This window comes from Pistacia vera, unplaced genomic scaffold, assembly GCF_008641045.1.
Source record: "Pistacia vera cultivar Batoury unplaced genomic scaffold, PisVer_v2 Contig139, whole genome shotgun sequence".
NCBI lineage: Eukaryota > Viridiplantae > Streptophyta > Magnoliopsida > Sapindales > Anacardiaceae > Pistacia > Pistacia vera.
In genome coordinates this window covers 568,441-587,907 of record NW_022195455.1, presented here as the reverse complement: position 1 = coordinate 587,907, position 19,467 = coordinate 568,441, and the positions used below count along the sequence as shown (strand labels likewise).

The following is a 19,467-nucleotide window of genomic DNA, read 5'->3' as shown; positions in this document are numbered from 1 at the left end:
GGATATACTATTAACGAGGTCTTAGTTCGACTTCTCTTTGGTTACTAACAGATGTAAAGACAACCTAATCATAAAAAATAAAAATAAAAATTACACAAGGAATACGGGAGGACTTTTAATTTGAAGAAGAAAAAGTAAGTTTCAATTTATAAAAATAGGTGAAAATTGGCGTAAAAAAAATCTAATTAAGTTTGACATTGTGGAAAATTGGTATAAACAAACAAACAAAAAAAATAAATTGAAATTGGAAGAGGGGTGTAAACAAAATATCTATTTAAGCTAGAGGGTCATTTTTAGTATTAAATAGAGTTTGAAGAGTTTCTGTGTAATATATATAAATATATATATATAATAATATAGTTGGAGGATATTGAAAATTAGATTAGTACTAAAAATCATTTCCCAAAACTTTATAAAAAAACATTTTTTAATAAAATTTAAAATAAAACGTGTATTTAAATTTTAAATACGAAATTACCCCTTACTAAAATTATATAAAAAAGTGAAGGAATATATAAGTAAATGGTGTTGGAAGACAACAATACATAGAAATCTAATTGGTATACTTTTTTAGATAACATTTCTAAAATCCTATTTGAATGGATAAGATAGGTTTCTGAAATGTGTTTAGTACATTAAAATATTTTAAAAAATATTTAGATTATTTTACCCCTTATATTTATAATTAGTTAACACCCATAATAAAAGTTTATAAATAACAAAAATACAATACCCATCCATAGACCATCGATAGCCAGCTACCACTGTCGAACAATGACCGTAGTCACCGAAATGGCTCATAACAAGTTGGATCTGGCGCCGATCATGTGACAATTGCCTTTCCAGTTAGACCATTGTGGATAAGCTGAAAAATGTCAAATTACTACCAAAATATGTCGTCGTTACGACACCGAGTCTGATGGTGGCAGTGGTGGTTGCTAGTTGATGATAGTGGCTTGGGTGTGTGGGGGTGTTTATTAATTTTAAAACTTTTATAAGAAAAGTAATTGTTAATGGTTTGAATTGGATAGAATATAATTAAATTTTAAGAATATAAAACAAACATATTTTTATTTTTAGGATAAGATAATGTTGAATAGCCAAACAAATCTTGTAGTTTTATATTATAGACTCAAATGATTCATAATTTATGGAAAAAAAAACATATATATTTAAAAAAGAAAGAAATAATACATTTAATTATATATTTTATAGGCAAACTCATTTAGTTTGACTTCTTATTTGGTTCACCTAAATAAAATTTTATTTTTATTTATTTTTTTAATCACAAATTTCTAACAATCACACATAATTTGACAAGTGTTTGGCACACCATATGAGTGGTCTAGAATCCCCAAAAGTTACTATACCCTAACAGACACTCTTATCTTCTTCCAGACACTGGATATAGATAGCCAGAGCCAAATAAAAATTCAAGCTTTCACTTCAAAACACAACGCAAACGCAACAACTCAAAAATGACTACATGTAGCAGCACATCATCATCCCTCATGTTAACTTATGCCGCCTCTTCTGTACACCCCCAAGACTTGACGCCCTCGCTTTCTCTTCTCTCCTTCAAGCCCAAGACCACTACTTTTTCGTGTTACAGCAAGCCCTTGGTGTTGAGCTGTCGAGGGGAGAGGAAAACGAGCCAATGGGTTGATTTTGGTGCGTTGAAAGAGATAAAAAATGGGGCTTTTAATGGCCACGTGGTTGTGGCCGCGGTGGCTGCCGAGGCGGAGGTGGCTACTGATGACGTGGAGGCGGCTGAAGGAGGTGGTGCTGATGTGGCTACCGCTACTACTACAACACCACCACCAACAACAAAGCCTAAGAAGGGCAAGGCCGCGTTGCCTCTCAAGAGAGACAGGGTATGTGTTTTGTTGGATTTTTTTTTATTTTTATTTTTTTGTTCAGTGGTTTGGTTGGTGGGTTTTGAGGAACGTAAAGTCTGATTATTCTTCTTGCTTGGGTTTAAATTCGGGGGGGTTCATTGTTTAATTGGTGGATTTTTGGTTCACTTGTGTTTGGTTTGTTGTTTTAGTTTGTAATTTTGGGTTTAAGAAGCATTTACCATGACTAAATTTATGTGAATTGTGGGTTTATTGGGTGATTTTGAGCAATGTATTTGGCTGGCTTCAATATAGATGATTATTCTGTGGGATTTTATTTTCATAATGGTAGCATTTGTAGACGAACAACCTAGGTGGTTTTTGTTTAATGGTAATCTGAATTATGAATTGTTTTGGCCTAGAGGTTTTATTTTGGTTAGTTTCTTCTAGAAAAAAAGAAAAAAAGAAAGATTTTACTCTGCTGAATTGTATCAATACATGGTGTAGTTCAGTGGATTTTGTCGGGTATGTTTTCTTAAGGTCGTTGCGCTTTTCCAAATGTCAGACGAGGTCGAAGAGGTTCTTGGAAATTCAACAATTGAGAGAAATAAAAAAAGATTATGACTTGAAGACAGCAATATCGTTGATCAAGCAAATGTCAAGTACAAAGTTTACGGAAACAGCTGAAGCTCACTTTCGTCTCAATATTGACCCCAAATATAATGATCAACAGCTGAGAGCAACAGTAAGTTTTCAGTCTTTTTAGCAATATGATAGAATCATTTAGTTATGGCATAACTATTTGCTGTTACATTGTTCGTATGTATTTGTTCTGACCCTTTTTGGTCCACAGGTAAATTTGCCAAAGGGAACTGGACAAACTGTTAAAGTGGCTGTTCTTACTCAAGGTGTTTAAGGATGTTACACATGCCTCAGTTATTTATATATGTTATCTCAATAACTATTGCCTTTTATATAGTTTTTTCCATCTGATATTTTGATACATTGATGTAGAGTTTTCAGGGATTTTTCATTTAAAAATATTGAAAAATGATAATTCTCAATTCTCTTATATGCACATAAGCAACTATTGTCACTTGTTTTTAGGTTTCAATTGTGTTTAAGCTTATTTTCTTTACAGGTGAAAAGTTCGATGAGGCAAAAAATGCAGGAGCAGACTTGGTTGGCGGTGAAGACTTAATTGAACAAATAAAAGGAGGATTCATGGAGTTTGACAAGTTAATTGCTTCCCCCGATATGATGGTTAAGGTGATGCTCTTTTTTTTTTTCTGCATTATATTCATGAAATTCCAGTGGTTGATAAGATAGCTTTGGATTTTTCCTAAAGTGCCTAGAATATCCTCAGAATAAAAACTTTAATTGCTCTACAGGGATGTGGTTTTCATTGTCTAATGAAAATTGTTAACTGGCAATTGCTTTGCTGGTTTGAATCCTTGTATTGTTCAGCAATTCAGAGATCTCTAATGCGTGGAAGTGACTGACTAAAGCTTGTTGTATGATATTCTGAAGGGAATCCAGTTGGTCTTTTGCTAAATCTCATCTGCTCATAAGTATTGATTGATAGTAATGTGCTTGCATGCAATAAGATGGTTTATTTTTGCTTGGAATCATATTAATATTGTTGCTTTGAATTTTATTTTAAAGTCTTTGCTCAAACATGCATCAGGTTGCCAGCCTAGGAAAGATTCTTGGACCACGGGGGCTCATGCCAAATCCAAAAGCTGGTACTGTTACAGCTAACATACCTCAGGTAAGATGTAAATACTTGTTCGCAATTCTTCGTTCTAGAAATTGTGATGGTAATATGTTACTTCATGCTCGACCATGATTACTAAATTAGAGGTAGAAACAATTCAGTAGAATAACACCATGTATAGCTTGGAAATCAGAATGATAATAGATTTCTTGTTTAGTTGACTAATATAAGTTTGGTACCTGAATCAAATGGGTTCACATATAAATTTGTTCAGGCTATTGAAGAATTCAAGAAAGGGAAAGTTGAATACAGAGCAGATAAAACTGGGATTGTACACATACCATTTGGGAAACTTGACTTTTCAGAAGAAGACCTCCTTGAAAACTTCCTGGCTGCCGTAGTATGTTCTCTTTCTAACTTCTCTTACCCAGCCCCTGTCCTTATTGAGTTTAATTTTAGTGTGTAAATAACATCTTACTCAACTTGAAAGTGTGTTTGGTTTTATGTCTCAGAAATCAATTGAAACAAACAAGCCAAAGGGTGCAAAAGGAGTATACTGGAAAAGTGCCCATATTTGCTCATCAATGGGACCTTCCATTCGGTTAAACATAAAGGAGATGTTGGATTACAAGCTTCCATCAAACGCTTGAAGAACAAAACTAACTTCTTGTAAATGATGTCTTCAACTGTTCAATCAGCGTTAAGGTATCGCTGCCAGTGCTCGCCAATGCTTGGTAAAATTGTAGGAGAGTTAATCACGGCGTAGTGAGGAAACCCTGATTGTCACATTTTGAATGAAATTGTAGCTAAACCAAAAAAACATGCATACTGCATAGTTTTTCTCTATACTGACAAGACATAAGATTGTGTAACACTGTTATTATCAATTTCATATCTGCAATTTTTTGATGAGAAAGTTTGATGGTCATTCTGCTTCTGGTTGGAATTTTTCTATTTATCTGCAGCCAATTTCCCTGGTTTCGGTGCCATCAACTATAGCCATAAATTTCAGCCAAACGGCCCAAACCTACTCAAAAAACATCAATGCGAATAATGCTCCAGCTTTTAGGAACACTACTTAAATAAATTATATTACTGCACAAATCATCTTTAAAAAGCGCCAAAAAAAAAAAAAAAAAAAAGAAAAGAAAAGAAAATAAATATACATCTGCGTGTGCTAAAAACTTTTTACAGAGAAATCAAATTGCAGGACAAAAATACGGCTGTGTTTTCAGAAAAATAATACACTAATGTAATGTATTGTTTTCTAATTGATTATTTCTTCTCATAAATGTTGGTTCAGTAATGACTTTGTCCCACTAAACCGGTGACAGTGCCCCAGCAATCTCCACTGCTCCACACTGAATCAGCACAGTAAAAGATTGGCAGTGAGAAAAGGTTTAATATTAACAACATATAACTAGGAAAATTTAAGGGGTTTAAGTGGGTAGCATTTAACCTTTCGAGGGCTGCTCTATCCAAGGTCCGTTCATTATATTCAGAATGCTGCAGGCTTCACTATACTCCAGATCTGGTAGCAGCTTTGGTGTTAGTAAGAAGCACCTGAAGAACATTCACAGAAACAATTGCTTCAAGCCACTAATTATGTTTTGTGATAAACATGAAAGACAGTTTGCTTTTATCAAGATCAAAGCATACTATACAATAAAACATAATTGGAATGTAACCATATAAACATAAGTTAGAAGATATCCTGCCAGTCCATGGCACGAGAACTTCAGCAATTCCTCATTTCCCTGGCACTAAATCTAATTTTTTCTACATTTTGGCCATCATATTACATGCTTTAAAATTAAAAATCTTGTAGCTAAGTTTTACTTGGTAATAATTCATGTTAAATTTATATATTGAGAAAAATAGAGTTGATCTTTAGTTGTCATACATGATATTTGAGGATATCATATACTGAATTAGACCCAAAGTATACTATCCTGGCTCTGCCTCCATTAATAATACTTTCGTTACACATTCAAGAGGAGACCTTGTAATATTATCAAAATTGTTAGTTATCCATATATTGATATATATCATCAACTTAGTTTTATCAAATTTAAGTCAAACTACAGTAAGAAATTATCTATCTCAGAAGTAACCCACATCCCGCTATCTCTAAATTGTTACCCCTTTTTTCAGAGATTATCATCTGACCTTGCTTGAACAGACATAAAAGATGTTCAGAATTAAGATAACTGATCAAACAAAAGAAATTATAAACCATAACCATATTGGTCCTTACTGCGGTGTATTTGGTTGGCTCGCAGCTCTTACTAATTGCTGAAACATCTTTCTTTCATTTATAGGATCCATTCCTGGATAAAGCATTGCAAGCAGCCACAATTATTTTCCTCAGGTGCTATGTATTTTATGCATCTAGCAGCAATGATAAAACAACAGAGGCAACTAACCTTGATTGATCTCATCAACCACTCTAAATGGACAGTTTGTAAGATCTTGAAGAGAAACAAGATAAAGAATAGTTGAAACCGAGCGTTCCTTTAAAAGGAAAAAGAAAAAGAACAAATCAGACAAAGCATAAGAATACATAAATCTGTGATCATAAATGCAAGAACTAAATTTACAATGGTACCCCTCCAGATTGATGGTGGGCACTGAGAACTTCAAGTTTTCCTGTTTGCCTGAAGATTGCATTGTGAAACCAAGTAAGAGCAAGTACCAAAGTTATATATATTAACAGAATTTGATGTGACAAATCAAAATATTGCATCATAAATCATCGAACAACATCAGTGAAGGGGACATATATCTCCATCTAGCCCCATAATTAGAAGCAAAACAATGCTCCAATTCATGCCAAAAGTGGAATGATAACAGATTAATGAGCACCAACCACAAAATGAANTTCTTTCATTTATAGGATCCATTCCTGGATAAAGCATTGCAAGCAGCCACAATTATTTTCCTCAGGTGCTATGTATTTTATGCATCTAGCAGCAATGATAAAACAACAGAGGCAACTAACCTTGATTGATCTCATCAACCACTCTAAATGGACAGTTTGTAAGATCTTGAAGAGAAACAAGATAAAGAATAGTTGAAACCGAGCGTTCCTTTAAAAGGAAAAAGAAAAAGAACAAATCAGACAAAGCATAAGAATACATAAATCTGTGATCATAAATGCAAGAACTAAATTTACAATGGTACCCCTCCAGATTGATGGTGGGCACTGAGAACTTCAAGTTTTCCTGTTTGCCTGAAGATTGCATTGTGAAACCAAGTAAGAGCAAGTACCAAAGTTATATATATTAACAGAATTTGATGTGACAAATCAAAATATTGCATCATAAATCATCGAACAACATCAGTGAAGGGGACATATATCTCCATCTAGCCCCATAATTAGAAGCAAAACAATGCTCCAATTCATGCCAAAAGTGGAATGATAACAGATTAATGAGCACCAACCACAAAATGAAAACAAGTAGAAAATGACAGAAAAGATCATTCAAACTGATGGACATCAATTCTATGTTCGTGTTTGCAATCTTCAGTGAAAATGACTTTCAAGACTATACCAGTTAGTGGTTTCAAAGCAACAATATAATGTGCCATGTAACATTAAAAAAAGCTTGATGTTGTAGATGGATTGCAAAAGCGTGTTAAGATTTTGTTAACCAGCATTACAAAGAACCATAGTTTTAAAAGGTGTACTTGATGGAACATGCTACACTAAATTATTGTTCTCGCCAAATAGGAGAAAGCAGTAATCACAGAGTTATGCTTATCCATCACAAAATTGCCATCCTGAGAAACCATGTCTCTGCTTTACACGATTAATTTTTATTCTATAAAATTTAGTTTTAATTTGCATGATAATCCCATATATGAACATAGACCAATTGTCATTTTTGATTTATTTCAGAATTCGCTAGAAAAGAAAGACAGCCAGCTGAATTGTGTTCATAAGACAAGCTTTTTCCTGCTCTACACAAAGTTAAACAAACATCAATCAGCAAAACAGTCAAATCTAAAATCTGAAATGAAAATGCTAAATAACAAATCACCACAACAATACAAGATGAAATTGTGAACATAAAAAGCAAGTTAAAAGCTACATTTACCTGAACTTTACTTTTATAAGTATGCCAAACTGATCAAAGTCTGTATCATGCTCATCTGGAATGAAACATTAAATCAGAAGAGGCAGCTTGAAATCGTCAATACAAGTTCATAAAAGAAATAACATAAATACCCAATGAAACTTCTCCTGCAACAGCCATTTCTTGAAAGTTACGACTGAAAGTTTCATTTATCTGGGCTACAAGGCTCCTCAATGTTGGAAGCCAATTCTCCTGCAAGTAGTCCAGGAGATTTGTTATAAAGAAAAAAGATACAAGTCAACATGTATCAGCAAAAAAAAAAGCAGAGGCAAGAGATGAGACACACACGCACGCATACACAAGATAGAGATATAGAGATTGAATCAACAATCACTTTGGAGGTTTATGGCAAGAGAAAGTGGAAAAATGAATTTGTTTTAGAGAAACATAATCAGGTAACCTTTCAATTAGTTATTGCAGTACAAAAACACCAAGCAGATAAAAATTGGAGGTTTGAGGATTCAATTAAGTAGTTAATGGGATCTTAAAGAAAACTAAGAAGAAAGAGGAAATTAGTAGTGTACTGCAGTACAAAAACACCAAGCAGAGAAAAATTGGAGGTTTGGGGATTCAATTAAGTAGTTAATGGGATCTTAAAGAAAACTAAGAGGAAAGAGGAAATTAGCAGTGTACTAGAGATATAAGCTCCTTTTGCAAGACATTGCAAATTATGCATATTTCTTTATTAGGCCTCACATCAAAGACTTAACCATTAGCTCAAATAAGAATCCAATGGGTAATCATATTATAGCTTCTTGCTTACATTACATTACATGACTTCCATGTAACAATTATCCTACCTCCTGGAAATAAAATCAGAGACAGCAATAAGATATTTTCACATTTGTTTGGAAAACAATTTACCAAACTACTTTACCTTCAAGGCATCTATTTCCCTTAAACACCTCTTTAGTTCCTTTTTATCTGCTTCCAGTTTTGTGGCCATACCTTCTATCTGCCAGTGCAATTATATTCTTTATAAAGTACCATGACTAATAACTAAAAATAGAGATATAAAAGATGGAAGAAGAATACCTGTTTCTGACGATGTTCATATTCCTGTAGAATGTTCTGGTTTAGAAAAAGAATAGAATTGGCTTGAGAAATATTATCTTGTATTGCCGCCTCCAGCTCCTCAATTGTGGTAGGCATCTGCAGTAATCATGGAAGATGAATTTCAGCTCACAACAAGACTAATTCATGCTTTAAGCTTAAATAACCAGATGAAACCAACTTCAGTACCAGACAATCAAATTATGGTATTAGAATTCAACACGTTGCTTTCTTTAAAAATAAAAATAAAAAAGGAGTATTTGCCCCTTAATAAGCTGCATTACTGCTTGCACACACCTTTGTGCATTCATATTCTATTATGCAGTAGATTCTATTACTGTTCAGAATTTGACATCCAAACTGGTATCTAATAGTTGCAATATAATATATATAAAAATCTTTTAAAAAAAAAAAAAAAAAAAATGGGGACTTTCAAGTACTTCAAGTTACAATACTATCAAACCTCAAGAAATTCCTTCTCAAGTTCAGGAGTGATGAAAGCAATTGATTCTGCATGCCTTTTAGCATCTGACAGTTCTTTTCGACAATCCTCCACCTCTTTTTTACCTAAGGAAGAAGCAAATAAGAAAACTCAATAGCAAAAAACTAGTTTTTTTTTTTTTTTTTTTTTTTTTTTTTTTTTTTTTTTCATAATTCAAGGTTCCAGGTGAAAATAAGAGATTTCCACTGATCGGGCCTTGTTCATAAGCAATCACCCGAGTTCTATAGTTTGACAATTATTAAGACTATATTTACATAAATATGAAATCACAAAAAAGGGAAAGACAGGGAAGTTTTGACAAACCAAAACCAAATTATTCAAAGTGATCTTATTACATGATAAAACGGATCCAAGTACTTAAATAATTGTAGAATCATGCTGAGTACACAAAAGCAGTAACTCCAAGATAGAAAACCCCTAATTTTTCAGACCAAAACCATATTTCTATAGATCTTTGAGTAGACTCATATCAACATGGATCTCTGCGTGAGAATAAATTCAAACAAGTGTTCAAAAATGTTCCAATATGATAAATGTTTATAAATATGAAAAAAAAAAAAAACAGTATTATTAAACTCATAAAGTAAGAAACAAAACAAATCTTGATTTGATCAACTTCTAGCAATAAACAAAACTGAAATAACATTTTATGAACTACTAACTTACAATATTCATATTGCAGTGACGCCTGCTCGGCAAACTTCTGATGCTGCTTGAGATCGACTTCTAAATCCCTAATCTGACACAACAAATTCAGGAATTCATTAATTAGAAATTGCCAACACATGAAAAATGATGTAACATATGCAAAATTATTCCAAACTATGCACAAATGGAGAGGATGTCAAACACAACAATGAAATTCATTAAAGAAAGGCATCCTTCATCAAGGTGCAAAGACATCACTGTGTTAATAGCTGACAACTCCACTTTTTGAAAATTTTGATCAACTTTTTACAGTCCATCTCAATTATGCTTTCAAGTTGTCACATAAAGCATAACTATGAATTGTAATTTTGAAAAAAAAAAAAAAAAAAATTCAACTGACATGCACATTTTGCTTAGAAGTTTGAAAAAAATTGGAATTAGTATAAAAATTTCATTTGTACTGAGACATTCCAAGATTAGTAGAAATATACAGCTTTAGAGCAAATCCTATATTCCCCCAACCAAAACAAAAAGAACAAGAAATTAAAAAGTTTAATCACACAGATTACACTAAATTATGTTATTCGCAAATGGTAAATTTCCTTAATATAATAACAAGCCTATATGTTCTATTACATAACTTATTCGGTCAAGTCCCAGAATGTTTAAGGACATTACAATCTACCTATGTGCAAACATAGCTCTCCACATAGGACATCTAGAAACTAACACATGTGATGGAACATTTATACAGCCATGCAACATATTTACATGTCAAGCAGTGAAAAGAAAAAGCCAAGAATTCTCAACAGTGACTTTGCTAGGGTGTTTTTTTACAAACTCATTAGTTCTGAAATACTACTGCAAATTGATTGTTCTTTTGGTCTAAAAATAAGACAGCTCTGACAAGGACATGTGTGGATACGGGACATTAACTGAAAGTACAGAAATTCTTTCTTTGACAGTGCTCATAAATACAAAGTCACAGCAGTACCTAAAAGACACATGATTCAAACTACCATATCAGAATCATCCAGAATGGTTTTGGCAGAATTTTTCACACTTCCTACAGCAATCTGACTCTTAAAATTCCTTACTCATCACTTGATTTATCTAATTGATGAGCCATAAAAATCAGTAAAATGTTCTAGACCAACACTGACATTTGACCAAGAAAATACCTTTGCATCAAATTCAATGGAGGCCATATGTTTTTCAGCATAACTCCATTTGTAAGAAATAGCCTCAAGAAGTAAATTCTGCCCACAAATAAAAGTAAAAGAGTAAAATTAAAAATTTATAGAAACTAAATTATTGAAAGCAAGTAACTAGCAACTTGAATCTGAGTCTAAACTTTGCTAAATTATCACTACCACCAATACTATGACCTCAAAAACATCAAAATACATGACCTCCAACTTCACCTTAATTTCAATAGCATATTTAAACCGCTGACTATTAAGACTCGCAGCTTGGTCAAGAAGCTTGGCCATAACAGAGTCCAGGTCATCCTCCTTCTCAATAGATTCTAACTTCCTTTTCCTTTGATCTAAAATTAACATATCATGATCATATTTTCTAAATAACGTAAAAATACTAATAAGAAATTCTCTTCACATTGATATGAAAAACTATATGTACTTACTGACACGACTTTCCATTTCACGCCGCTTCCTCTTCTCATGTTGAACAACACTAATAATCTCCTCCTGCACACAAGTGAAAGATAGGAATTACAATAACCAATCCATAATGTACAATTAAGATTTTATATATATAAACCAGTTGTATACAAAAATACACATTAAGAAAGGTGGAATAATATGCTACTACTAGAATCTGAGGTCCAAACAAGAAGAGGTCAAATAATGCACACCCTTTGTTTCTGAAGTTTAGCTTCTTTATCCTCTAAAAGTCTTTGCTCAGTCTGTAGTGATTTCCGGCTTTCCTCTAATTCAACTACAGATTCTTCCAGCTCCTTCTTCCTGGATCTCAGTTTTTCAATTGCCCCAACATCCGAACCTAAGCCAAAACAAAATGGCAGCTTAGATAATGCACAAGTTTTACTTTTCTGGAAGGTTAACAAAAACATACTACACAATAGAAGACGTGAGGGAAACACAGGTTCCACGCTCCCAGAAACGTGTCCTCCATATCGGGAACGAGTCCATCTGTAGTGATTTTCTGGAGTCCAAAAATCTGAAATTCCCAACTTTTCAACCTCATCAGCCTTCTGATCAGTTTCCTTCGATCCAATGTACTGAGAGCAAAACAAAAAATTCAGAGAAGCATAAAAAACCAAACATTTATAAGAACATATTTTAACTTCTTAACTTCATCACAGTTGACTATAGGACTTGATGAATATTTGGACAAATAATATATCTATAAACAAAGTTTAGGAAACATACTGAATACTCAAGACCACACTGACTTGTCAAAACCTCCTTGACCGCATTAGGAGCATCAAAAACTTGATCAAGCCGGCTAGAAATGCCAAGTGCACGCATCTGCCCAATGCAATAAAATTAAAATCCCCAATAAACTACTTGGATTACTTCAAATTTAATCCTAAATTGAGGTTTCAGTTACATGATACCTCCTCTGTAATTTGACCAGGCTCCTTGCGGTGACTGTCATTGCTCACATAATTCAAAACAGGAACATCAAATAATCTCAGGTTTTTGACCAAAAAGTCCCGATCACTAGCATCCTGAGTGATGAAAGACTAAAAAACAAACAAAATCAAATACTGCCATCAAATACAATACCATTCAAGGGACAAGTAGACTGTTTGTCTATACAACCAACAAGCATTCTATTTTAAGAAGCAAATACTAAATATAAGATGTTAGAGGAGCTAAACTAAAGATGGCTCCTAATCCAAGAAAATAAACAGAAAAAGGTTGCAGTATTGATGGAATATTAGCAATTTATAAACAATTTCTATTCATTCAAGACAACTGTGACATGTACCAGCTAGATATCAAACACGCACAGATACACACACACAAGTACAGAGACAGATGCCAAAGACAGACAGAATATGACTCCTAAAACAATTCTCTAAAGGCTGCAGTGGTAACAAGTATTTGTACTGGGTGAAAGGCGTGACTAATACATATACATGTGTGAGCTTTTGAGCCATTACAACTTTGCCACAATCTTGAATCTTCAAAAGGACATAGGTATTTTAAGCAGTCACCTTCTATTTCATGTCTGAGTCACGAAATATTTTTCTTCTTTCTCCCCTTCTTTATTGAACATGTATTACAAATAAGCTAGTTCATGGCACAATACTAATAGCACTACATTCACATCTTGGCCATGAGGCTCACGCCATCCAGTGCATAATGACTTTTTTGTCAAGCATTGTCAATGAATTTTCCAAGAATTAGCAGTTTCATTGATTTACTTTCTCTCATCTTTCCCTCAACGAATTATGTTTCTTTTCTGGAATTTGTTGAACTTATGCAGAAATTCCTTTCTGTGTCATTTTTTTTTATTAAGTTCCTTCGCTCCCCCTTGTCCACCCAATAAACCTCTGGGATAGCCAATATTTCACTAAAATTCAAAAAAAAAAAAAAGGCTATGCACTCTTTTCTCAACTATTATTATAGCTATTGCAATGTCTGGAAGTCACTAAAAACAGAATAAGCATTTAGTTGCACCCAAAAAAAATTATGCAACAGTGTCATCATAATCTTTATCAAAAATAATAAGAAAATCCAATAGAGACAATAATGCTTTGACATACCTTCCAGATATAATTAGGCACCTGACCTTCTAAGTAGTTAGCATGAACTCGATTTGACACATTAACCTGAATTTTGCACCAATAAAATATAATGAACCAAAAAAAAAAAAAAAAAGAGGGTAAAACTGTTATCAAATGAACTATGGTCTGAACTTAAACATATATACCTCAAGTAGCACAGGACCATACACCTCCTTATTTAACTCATGTCGATGTTGTTGCAACCATTCATAAGCCTCAAATATCTTTTCAGCTCCAGAATTTCGTAAAGCATGCAAAAGTTTGTTATTTTTGTTTTCCATATCCTTCAACCTGAAAAGGATATTTTGCAGAGATTAGAAATTGAACTTTCCTAAGGCAATTGTGTATCTGTTTTACCTTAGCTTGAACCTTACCCATCTGAGCACTGCCTCAGGGTTAATTTAGTTTGAGTTAATTTTTTTTCCTTCTCAGCCATCTGAAGCCTCTTTTGGTTGGCAAAAACTCCTAGCTCCAATATTTGAGCACCTAAATTTTCCTGGTAACAATCTCATTTAATAACTGGAATATATGTATCAATCTAGCCAAAAGTTTCAGATTATAGAATAATGATTACAAAGAAGTTAAAGACTTTGCTAAATAATAATTCAGAGTTCAATATAACAGTCCCAAATGAACATCATTTCTAATATGTGCTCTTAGGTCTATAGAGCAAATGTTGCTATAACAAACAAAATTGGATGTCCTCTCCGGAGAACCAAACCCTCAAAAAAATCAAAGTCAGCAGGTTCACTGACAGCCTCACACAGAAAGAAAATCATGGTAGACATCAAATTTTTTAATTATAAGCTAAAATTTCTAACCGTACTGTTTGGTGCCTTTTTTTACATTCCTATCAGTATTCAAATCAATATCTCTAAATCCATTGATACTATATAACGTATTTCAAACTTTTACCATTAATTGTAGTCAAAGGGCAGGGTAAGCCAAGTTGGCTGGCTCAGTACCAAGATACCAACTTGAACCACATCCCAACAGGCACCGTCATAAAGAGGGAGTTCAAAGTTAGAAACTAAAACATACAAGTTCGCCCTTGGGATGTTCATATGCAGGAAGGTTTTGAAGATCTAGCTCAGCAGCAGCAACATCCTCTTTGGCCTTTAAGATTCTCTGTTGACGAGATTGTTCCTGCCTCCTTAAGTCTTCCATTTCCTTATATTTTCCTTGCACTTGCACTCCCTACGAATATTTAACGAACACTGAAACAATATTAATAAACAAAAATACTACTCAAGCAACTAAAGATGTCTTAGATATACCGCTTGGTTTGCTTTCTCTAGAAAATCCATACGTCTCTTGACATTGTCATTCATAAGATTGCTAAGTTTCTTACACTTAGCATCCAACGTTGCTTTCTCCTGCCTTTTTTTCCTATATTTCAACAATTAATTGAAGAGTAAGTCATTTCCTTATAAAAAACAACAGTAACATTACAATCTGAAGGGAAAAAAACTGATATGATGTTCACAGTTTACTTGGCTTGCACCGCCCTCTTCATTAACAACTATATCAGTGTTAAGTAAAAAAATAAAAGTTCCAACCTAATGACAACACTGTCACTGCCATCCTATTTACTTATCAAATAAACAATATGAACCTCACAAGTGCAATTCTTCATAAAGCATTGACTTAATGAACTACAAGGACAATAATGAAGCAGCAAGTAACACCGGCATGCAGTGCTCTGTATGTAAGTTCACCACCTTACATATGCTTATCAGTACATCTTTACTCAACCAAGATCCAAACCTAAATTTCAGTAACCAATTTATGAACCACAGAAATTTCATGAAGAGAAATATAGAGGTACGGTTTTTTTTTTTTTTTATCGAGAGCAGAATGTCAACGTCACTTATTGTGCAGCCAAAATTTTTAAACAAAAAAGACGGTAAATCTAAAAAACAAAATAAACTGGACCAGGTCAACATACTCAATAGGTTTGCTAAATTCATTTAAAGTATTTGCAGCTTCATCCAACTTCTTCTTGGCATCTTTCTCCCGCTCTTTCACTTCCATATACTCAGCCTTCTTCATATCGTACTTTAGCCATGGTAATTTCTTTTTCATTGACTCAACCTATAAATGGCAGCATAAAAACATCAGAAGGTTATCAAGCAAAAAAAATTGGCAATAAACATAGCCTAATGCTAACCTTCTCTAGTAATTCTAATCTTTGGCGAACACGTTCGACATCTTTTTCTTGTTCAGCTTTAAGGGCCTTTAGTTGATTCAATGTGTCTCCATTTTTCTCAACAGCCTAAAACAGATTACGGAAAATGCCTTAGAATAGTTAAAAGAAGTTTCACTAAATCACCAAGAAAAGTAGATTTAGAAAATTACACATTGAATTTTCTTCAGTTGACGGCTTTTTTCAATAAGAGCAAGATGTTGGACTGGAAGCTGAGGATCACCAACAGCCTTTTCTGTCTCTTCTAAAAGTTGCACAGGAGTTAACTTGGCAAATTCGCATACTCTGTCTTGTGGTAAGAACTAACCCCATCCCAAAAGAAAAGATAAATAAATGAATGAAATGAACAAGAAAAGAAGAAACAAATAAGTAAAAAGAAAAATGCCCCCAGATGAGTTATATATAAAACTTTTCCAAATAGAGAAGAGAAAGATCAGTGAAACATATGAATACATTATTGTGCAGAAAGCATTTTTGCTCTGCTGCCATGAGCTTAATTCATTATAAGTGTTTGTATTGTTTCTATAAAGGAAAAAGACAAAAATCTCTAATCAGTTTATATAAAACTATTAATTCTAAGAGAGATTGCCAAAGACAATACTTATTCGATTACAAGCATGTAAGAATGTAAAATTTTAACAAAAATTTTCTTCATTGAATGACTATCTTTATCATATGAGAAGGTATTGAACATACATGAAATATGTCATACAAAAACAAGTTTAAGAAACCAAAGCCTGTCTTGAAAATGACTCAAATTGAATGACTATTGTGCTTACACGAGGGATCAAACATAAATAACCTACAAAAACTAAGATTGAGAAGCAAATATACATTTATAGACTAACACTGCACACCAAGAAACATGCAGTTTCCAATTGTAAGTCCCGAAACTTACTTGGGTCAAATTATTGACTTGGATGTTGAATCTCTTGATGATTTCCAATATATCTCTCTTAGGTACCACTTTGCCTGAAACCAATATATAATGTATAAATGAAACAACAAATTGCTAAGATTATTAGTTTATTAAGATAAATTAATGCAAATCTTCCCATTTTCTGCACTATGCACAAGAGATAGACAGAACAGAGTTCTAAAAGGTTTCCAGCTTCTTGCATTTGAGTAGAAAATATAGATAAGATGAAAATATAGGATCATACCAGGTCAAAGCGGTGTGTTTCAGAAAAATTAAAACATAAAACAAAAGATAAAAACCTTCTGAACACAAGGAAACAGACACAAAATTACCTGAATTATATAAAGGATGAAGACAGGAACACACAAAAATAAAATAAAAAATAAGTCACTGGTCACCATAAATTATTAATTGATAATATCCAATAGAGTGGAAAGATTTGATGTTGCCATGCAAGATCCTTCTCTAAGAGATAAACCAGAAAGAAAATCCTTGATGATTAGCTAACACAATTGTTCCCCTTTTAGGTAGAACCATCTTGAATTTCTTGGTGAGATCGTTGTAATTGTCACTTTGACCCATGACTCCCACAAAATTTAAGCTTGATGAAGATATGTTCAATCCCTAACCGAAAAGGATTATTGCATTGAATGAAAAGCAATGCCAGTATGGAATTAGATATCTAACCATTGAACAACCACTCTGACTTATTATGTGTATCAATTTTACGCATGACAATAATCTGCTCATCTTTAGAGTCGCCTCTCAAGGAAATCTTGATGTACCCAGACTCCTCGCCCCTCTTCACATATGCTCCAATACTTGTGGCCCTGCCAAGCAGCTACACAAAGTCCCAAACATTATGCAGTTTAAAAAGACATACACTATGATGATCAAACAAAGTGAAAGACAATAACTCACCTGTGGCTCACCACCAAGAGCCAGAGCAATGGCACAAACAAGAGAGCTCTTGCCAGAACCATTAGGCCCAATCACTAGGTTTAGGCGTGATCCTGGTTTACAAATCAAGTGATCAAAGGTCATAAAGTTATGGAGCTCAATCTCAATTATATTCCCTGCAATATAATCATCTTGGCCTCTGGAAGAAAACATTTTGGAAGTCAGTAAGCTAGTTGCATACTTGATAACAAAAATTTTAAAAAAAATTAAGAAACAAAACATTGAACTATATGTAACATGTCCTTTTGGCAACCAAATTTTATTACAGAAAAAAGTCTGCACAACTGAGTGAACAATTGCATTAAGCTTAGTTGAACTGGCTTTGTCTTTTCTCAGCTACCAAATAAAATAAATAAATTAAAAAAAAAAAGTGAAATACAATTTGATTATTTCCTCATCCCATTCTTCTTGCTAAAGCATGAAGTTTGAAAAGAATCTTCTGCAATCTTCACACATTAAACGACAAGAACCAAAAACATAATGTGCAATTTGCAATCAACAGCAACAATAACATGTAAAATTGTTAACATCTGCTGGGCTACTTAAAACATAAAATATAACAAAATAAATAAATAAATGTTGATATTCGTAATTGAGTTCGCGCAAGAACATAGTCAACTAAACACTAAAGTGCATTTTGAAGCCCCAATTTCAAAAATTGAAAACTTGAGCACTCGATAAATAAGGATTAATTGAAAAAATGATAAGTCACTGAACATTACCAGAGAACCGTACTGTGAACGCAACAAATACCTGAAGAAGGGTCTATAGGAAACATTATATTACGGTTCCATTTAAACAGTTCGCAAACCGAATATATGCATACGCACTAAATGATTTTAAATTCTGTTTGCTGAGGCCACACAAATGACAAAAGATCTAAATTGTATATCTTAAACAAATTTCTTTTCGATAATGCAAATATCCCCTCTACTCACTAAGCGAATTCCAGTTTAAAACTGGTCAATCCGTAGAAGCCTACCATCTTTGAATCTCAAATTTTGTGCTTCCAATTTTTACCAACTTATTTCTTACACTGACATTCTCTTCATCGAAAACATCCAAAATCACATAAACCATAAAAACCCCAATCACCCACTTGAAGCAAAAAGACAAAATTGAACCAAAAACTCAGAAAAAATTTGAACACATAAATCAGAGAATAAATAACTAGAGGATACATGTTTATCTCTCAATTTGGTTGCTTTCCCCCTAATTTACTAAGCAACCAACCAAACAATAAAAGAAAATAAATAAATAAAAGCCCTGATTTTTTAGCACATATAAAAAAAACAAAGAGCAAAAATTAGTAGAGCAATGGGCCATCGGCAATGTGTACGGACCTAGAAATTCTGAGGCGTTTGGGGGGAGGCTCTTCCATAGATTAGAAACGAAACGACAGGTTTAATTTTGCTTCATGATTTCGGAATTGAAGATCGAGAGGGTGCAAAATCGCAGGTTGTAATTGATTCCGATGACGAGAATGAGAGCTAGGGTTTCAGAGTGACTGAGAGTGAGCGTTTTGAGAGGGAAAATAAATTGGCGCCAAAGTGGAGAGAGAAAACGGAAGGGGCATTTAATATTTGTAGCTGTATTTTACTGACGATTAGTCAGTGAGTGAGAGCAATCGACTCGACATTGTTAAGGACGAGTTTGATACGATTTAATATTTATAATAAATAAGACACTGTTATAAGCTTATGATGTAAT

At 33.5% G+C, this 19,467-nt stretch overlaps 2 protein-coding genes across 6 annotated transcripts; one reads left to right on the top strand and one right to left on the bottom strand.

The window, feature by feature from the left end:
• The first annotated feature begins 1,391 nt into the window (after positions 1–1,391).
• LOC116122977 (50S ribosomal protein L1, chloroplastic) lies at positions 1,392–4,468 on the top strand. The gene is made up of 7 exons (XM_031408778.1): positions 1,392–1,874; positions 2,401–2,580; positions 2,689–2,743; positions 2,977–3,104; positions 3,523–3,606; positions 3,827–3,952; positions 4,065–4,468. Exons 1-7 carry the CDS (start codon positions 1,479–1,481, stop codon positions 4,200–4,202), a joined length of 1,107 nt encoding a protein of 368 aa, XP_031264638.1. The 5' UTR covers positions 1,392–1,478; the 3' UTR covers positions 4,203–4,468.
• A 255-nt stretch (positions 4,469–4,723) lies between these two features.
• LOC116122980 (structural maintenance of chromosomes protein 5) lies at positions 4,724–19,366 on the bottom strand. Of its 5 annotated transcripts, none has more exons than XR_004126976.1 (30): positions 19,101–19,366; positions 17,719–17,896; positions 17,485–17,638; positions 16,777–16,850; positions 16,031–16,180; positions 15,843–15,947; positions 15,621–15,766; positions 14,950–15,061; positions 14,714–14,869; positions 14,047–14,168; positions 13,819–13,963; positions 13,652–13,717; positions 12,494–12,622; positions 12,306–12,404; positions 11,989–12,154; positions 11,771–11,916; positions 11,540–11,603; positions 11,319–11,443; positions 11,076–11,153; positions 9,913–9,985; positions 9,208–9,311; positions 8,727–8,843; positions 8,569–8,646; positions 7,784–7,883; positions 7,653–7,707; positions 6,736–6,784; positions 6,554–6,641; positions 5,810–5,882; positions 5,012–5,083; positions 4,724–4,913 (listed from the first exon to the last, which is right to left on the bottom strand). XR_004126976.1 is itself a non-coding variant. In XM_031408781.1 (30 exons), the coding sequence occupies exons 1-30, from the start codon at positions 19,136–19,138 to the stop codon at positions 4,852–4,854; spliced, it is 3,156 nt and encodes a 1,051-aa protein (XP_031264641.1). In that variant the 5' UTR covers positions 19,139–19,366; the 3' UTR covers positions 4,724–4,851. The 5 variants fall into 5 exon arrangements, 2 of the variants coding, with proteins under 2 accessions (XP_031264641.1, XP_031264642.1); XM_031408781.1 differs by having other exon boundaries at positions 5,012–5,115; XR_004126977.1 differs by lacking the exon at positions 4,724–4,913 and having other exon boundaries at positions 5,012–5,115; positions 6,728–6,784.
• Between the last annotated feature and the right edge of the window lie 101 nt (positions 19,367–19,467).

Bases quoted from the DNA above. Each gene is read 5' to 3' on its own strand.
- LOC116122980 (XM_031408781.1), bottom strand. From the start codon at position 19,138: ATGGAAGAGCCTCCCCCCAAACGCCTCAGAATTTCTAG. The intron at 11,917-11,988 runs GTATGTTTTTGT...GTTTTGGCTTAG, and splicing joins CTCACGTCTTCTATTGTGTA to GTTCGGATGTTGGGGCAATT. The intron at 11,444-11,539 runs GTAAGTACATAT...TGTTAATTTTAG, and splicing joins TGAAATGGAAAGTCGTGTCA to ATCAAAGGAAAAGGAAGTTA.
- LOC116122977 (XM_031408778.1), top strand. From the start codon at position 1,479: ATGACTACATGTAGCAGCACATCATCATCCCTCATGTTAACTTATGCC. The intron at 3,105-3,522 runs GTGATGCTCTTT...AACATGCATCAG, and splicing joins CCCCCGATATGATGGTTAAG to GTTGCCAGCCTAGGAAAGAT. The intron at 3,607-3,826 runs GTAAGATGTAAA...AAATTTGTTCAG, and splicing joins TTACAGCTAACATACCTCAG to GCTATTGAAGAATTCAAGAA.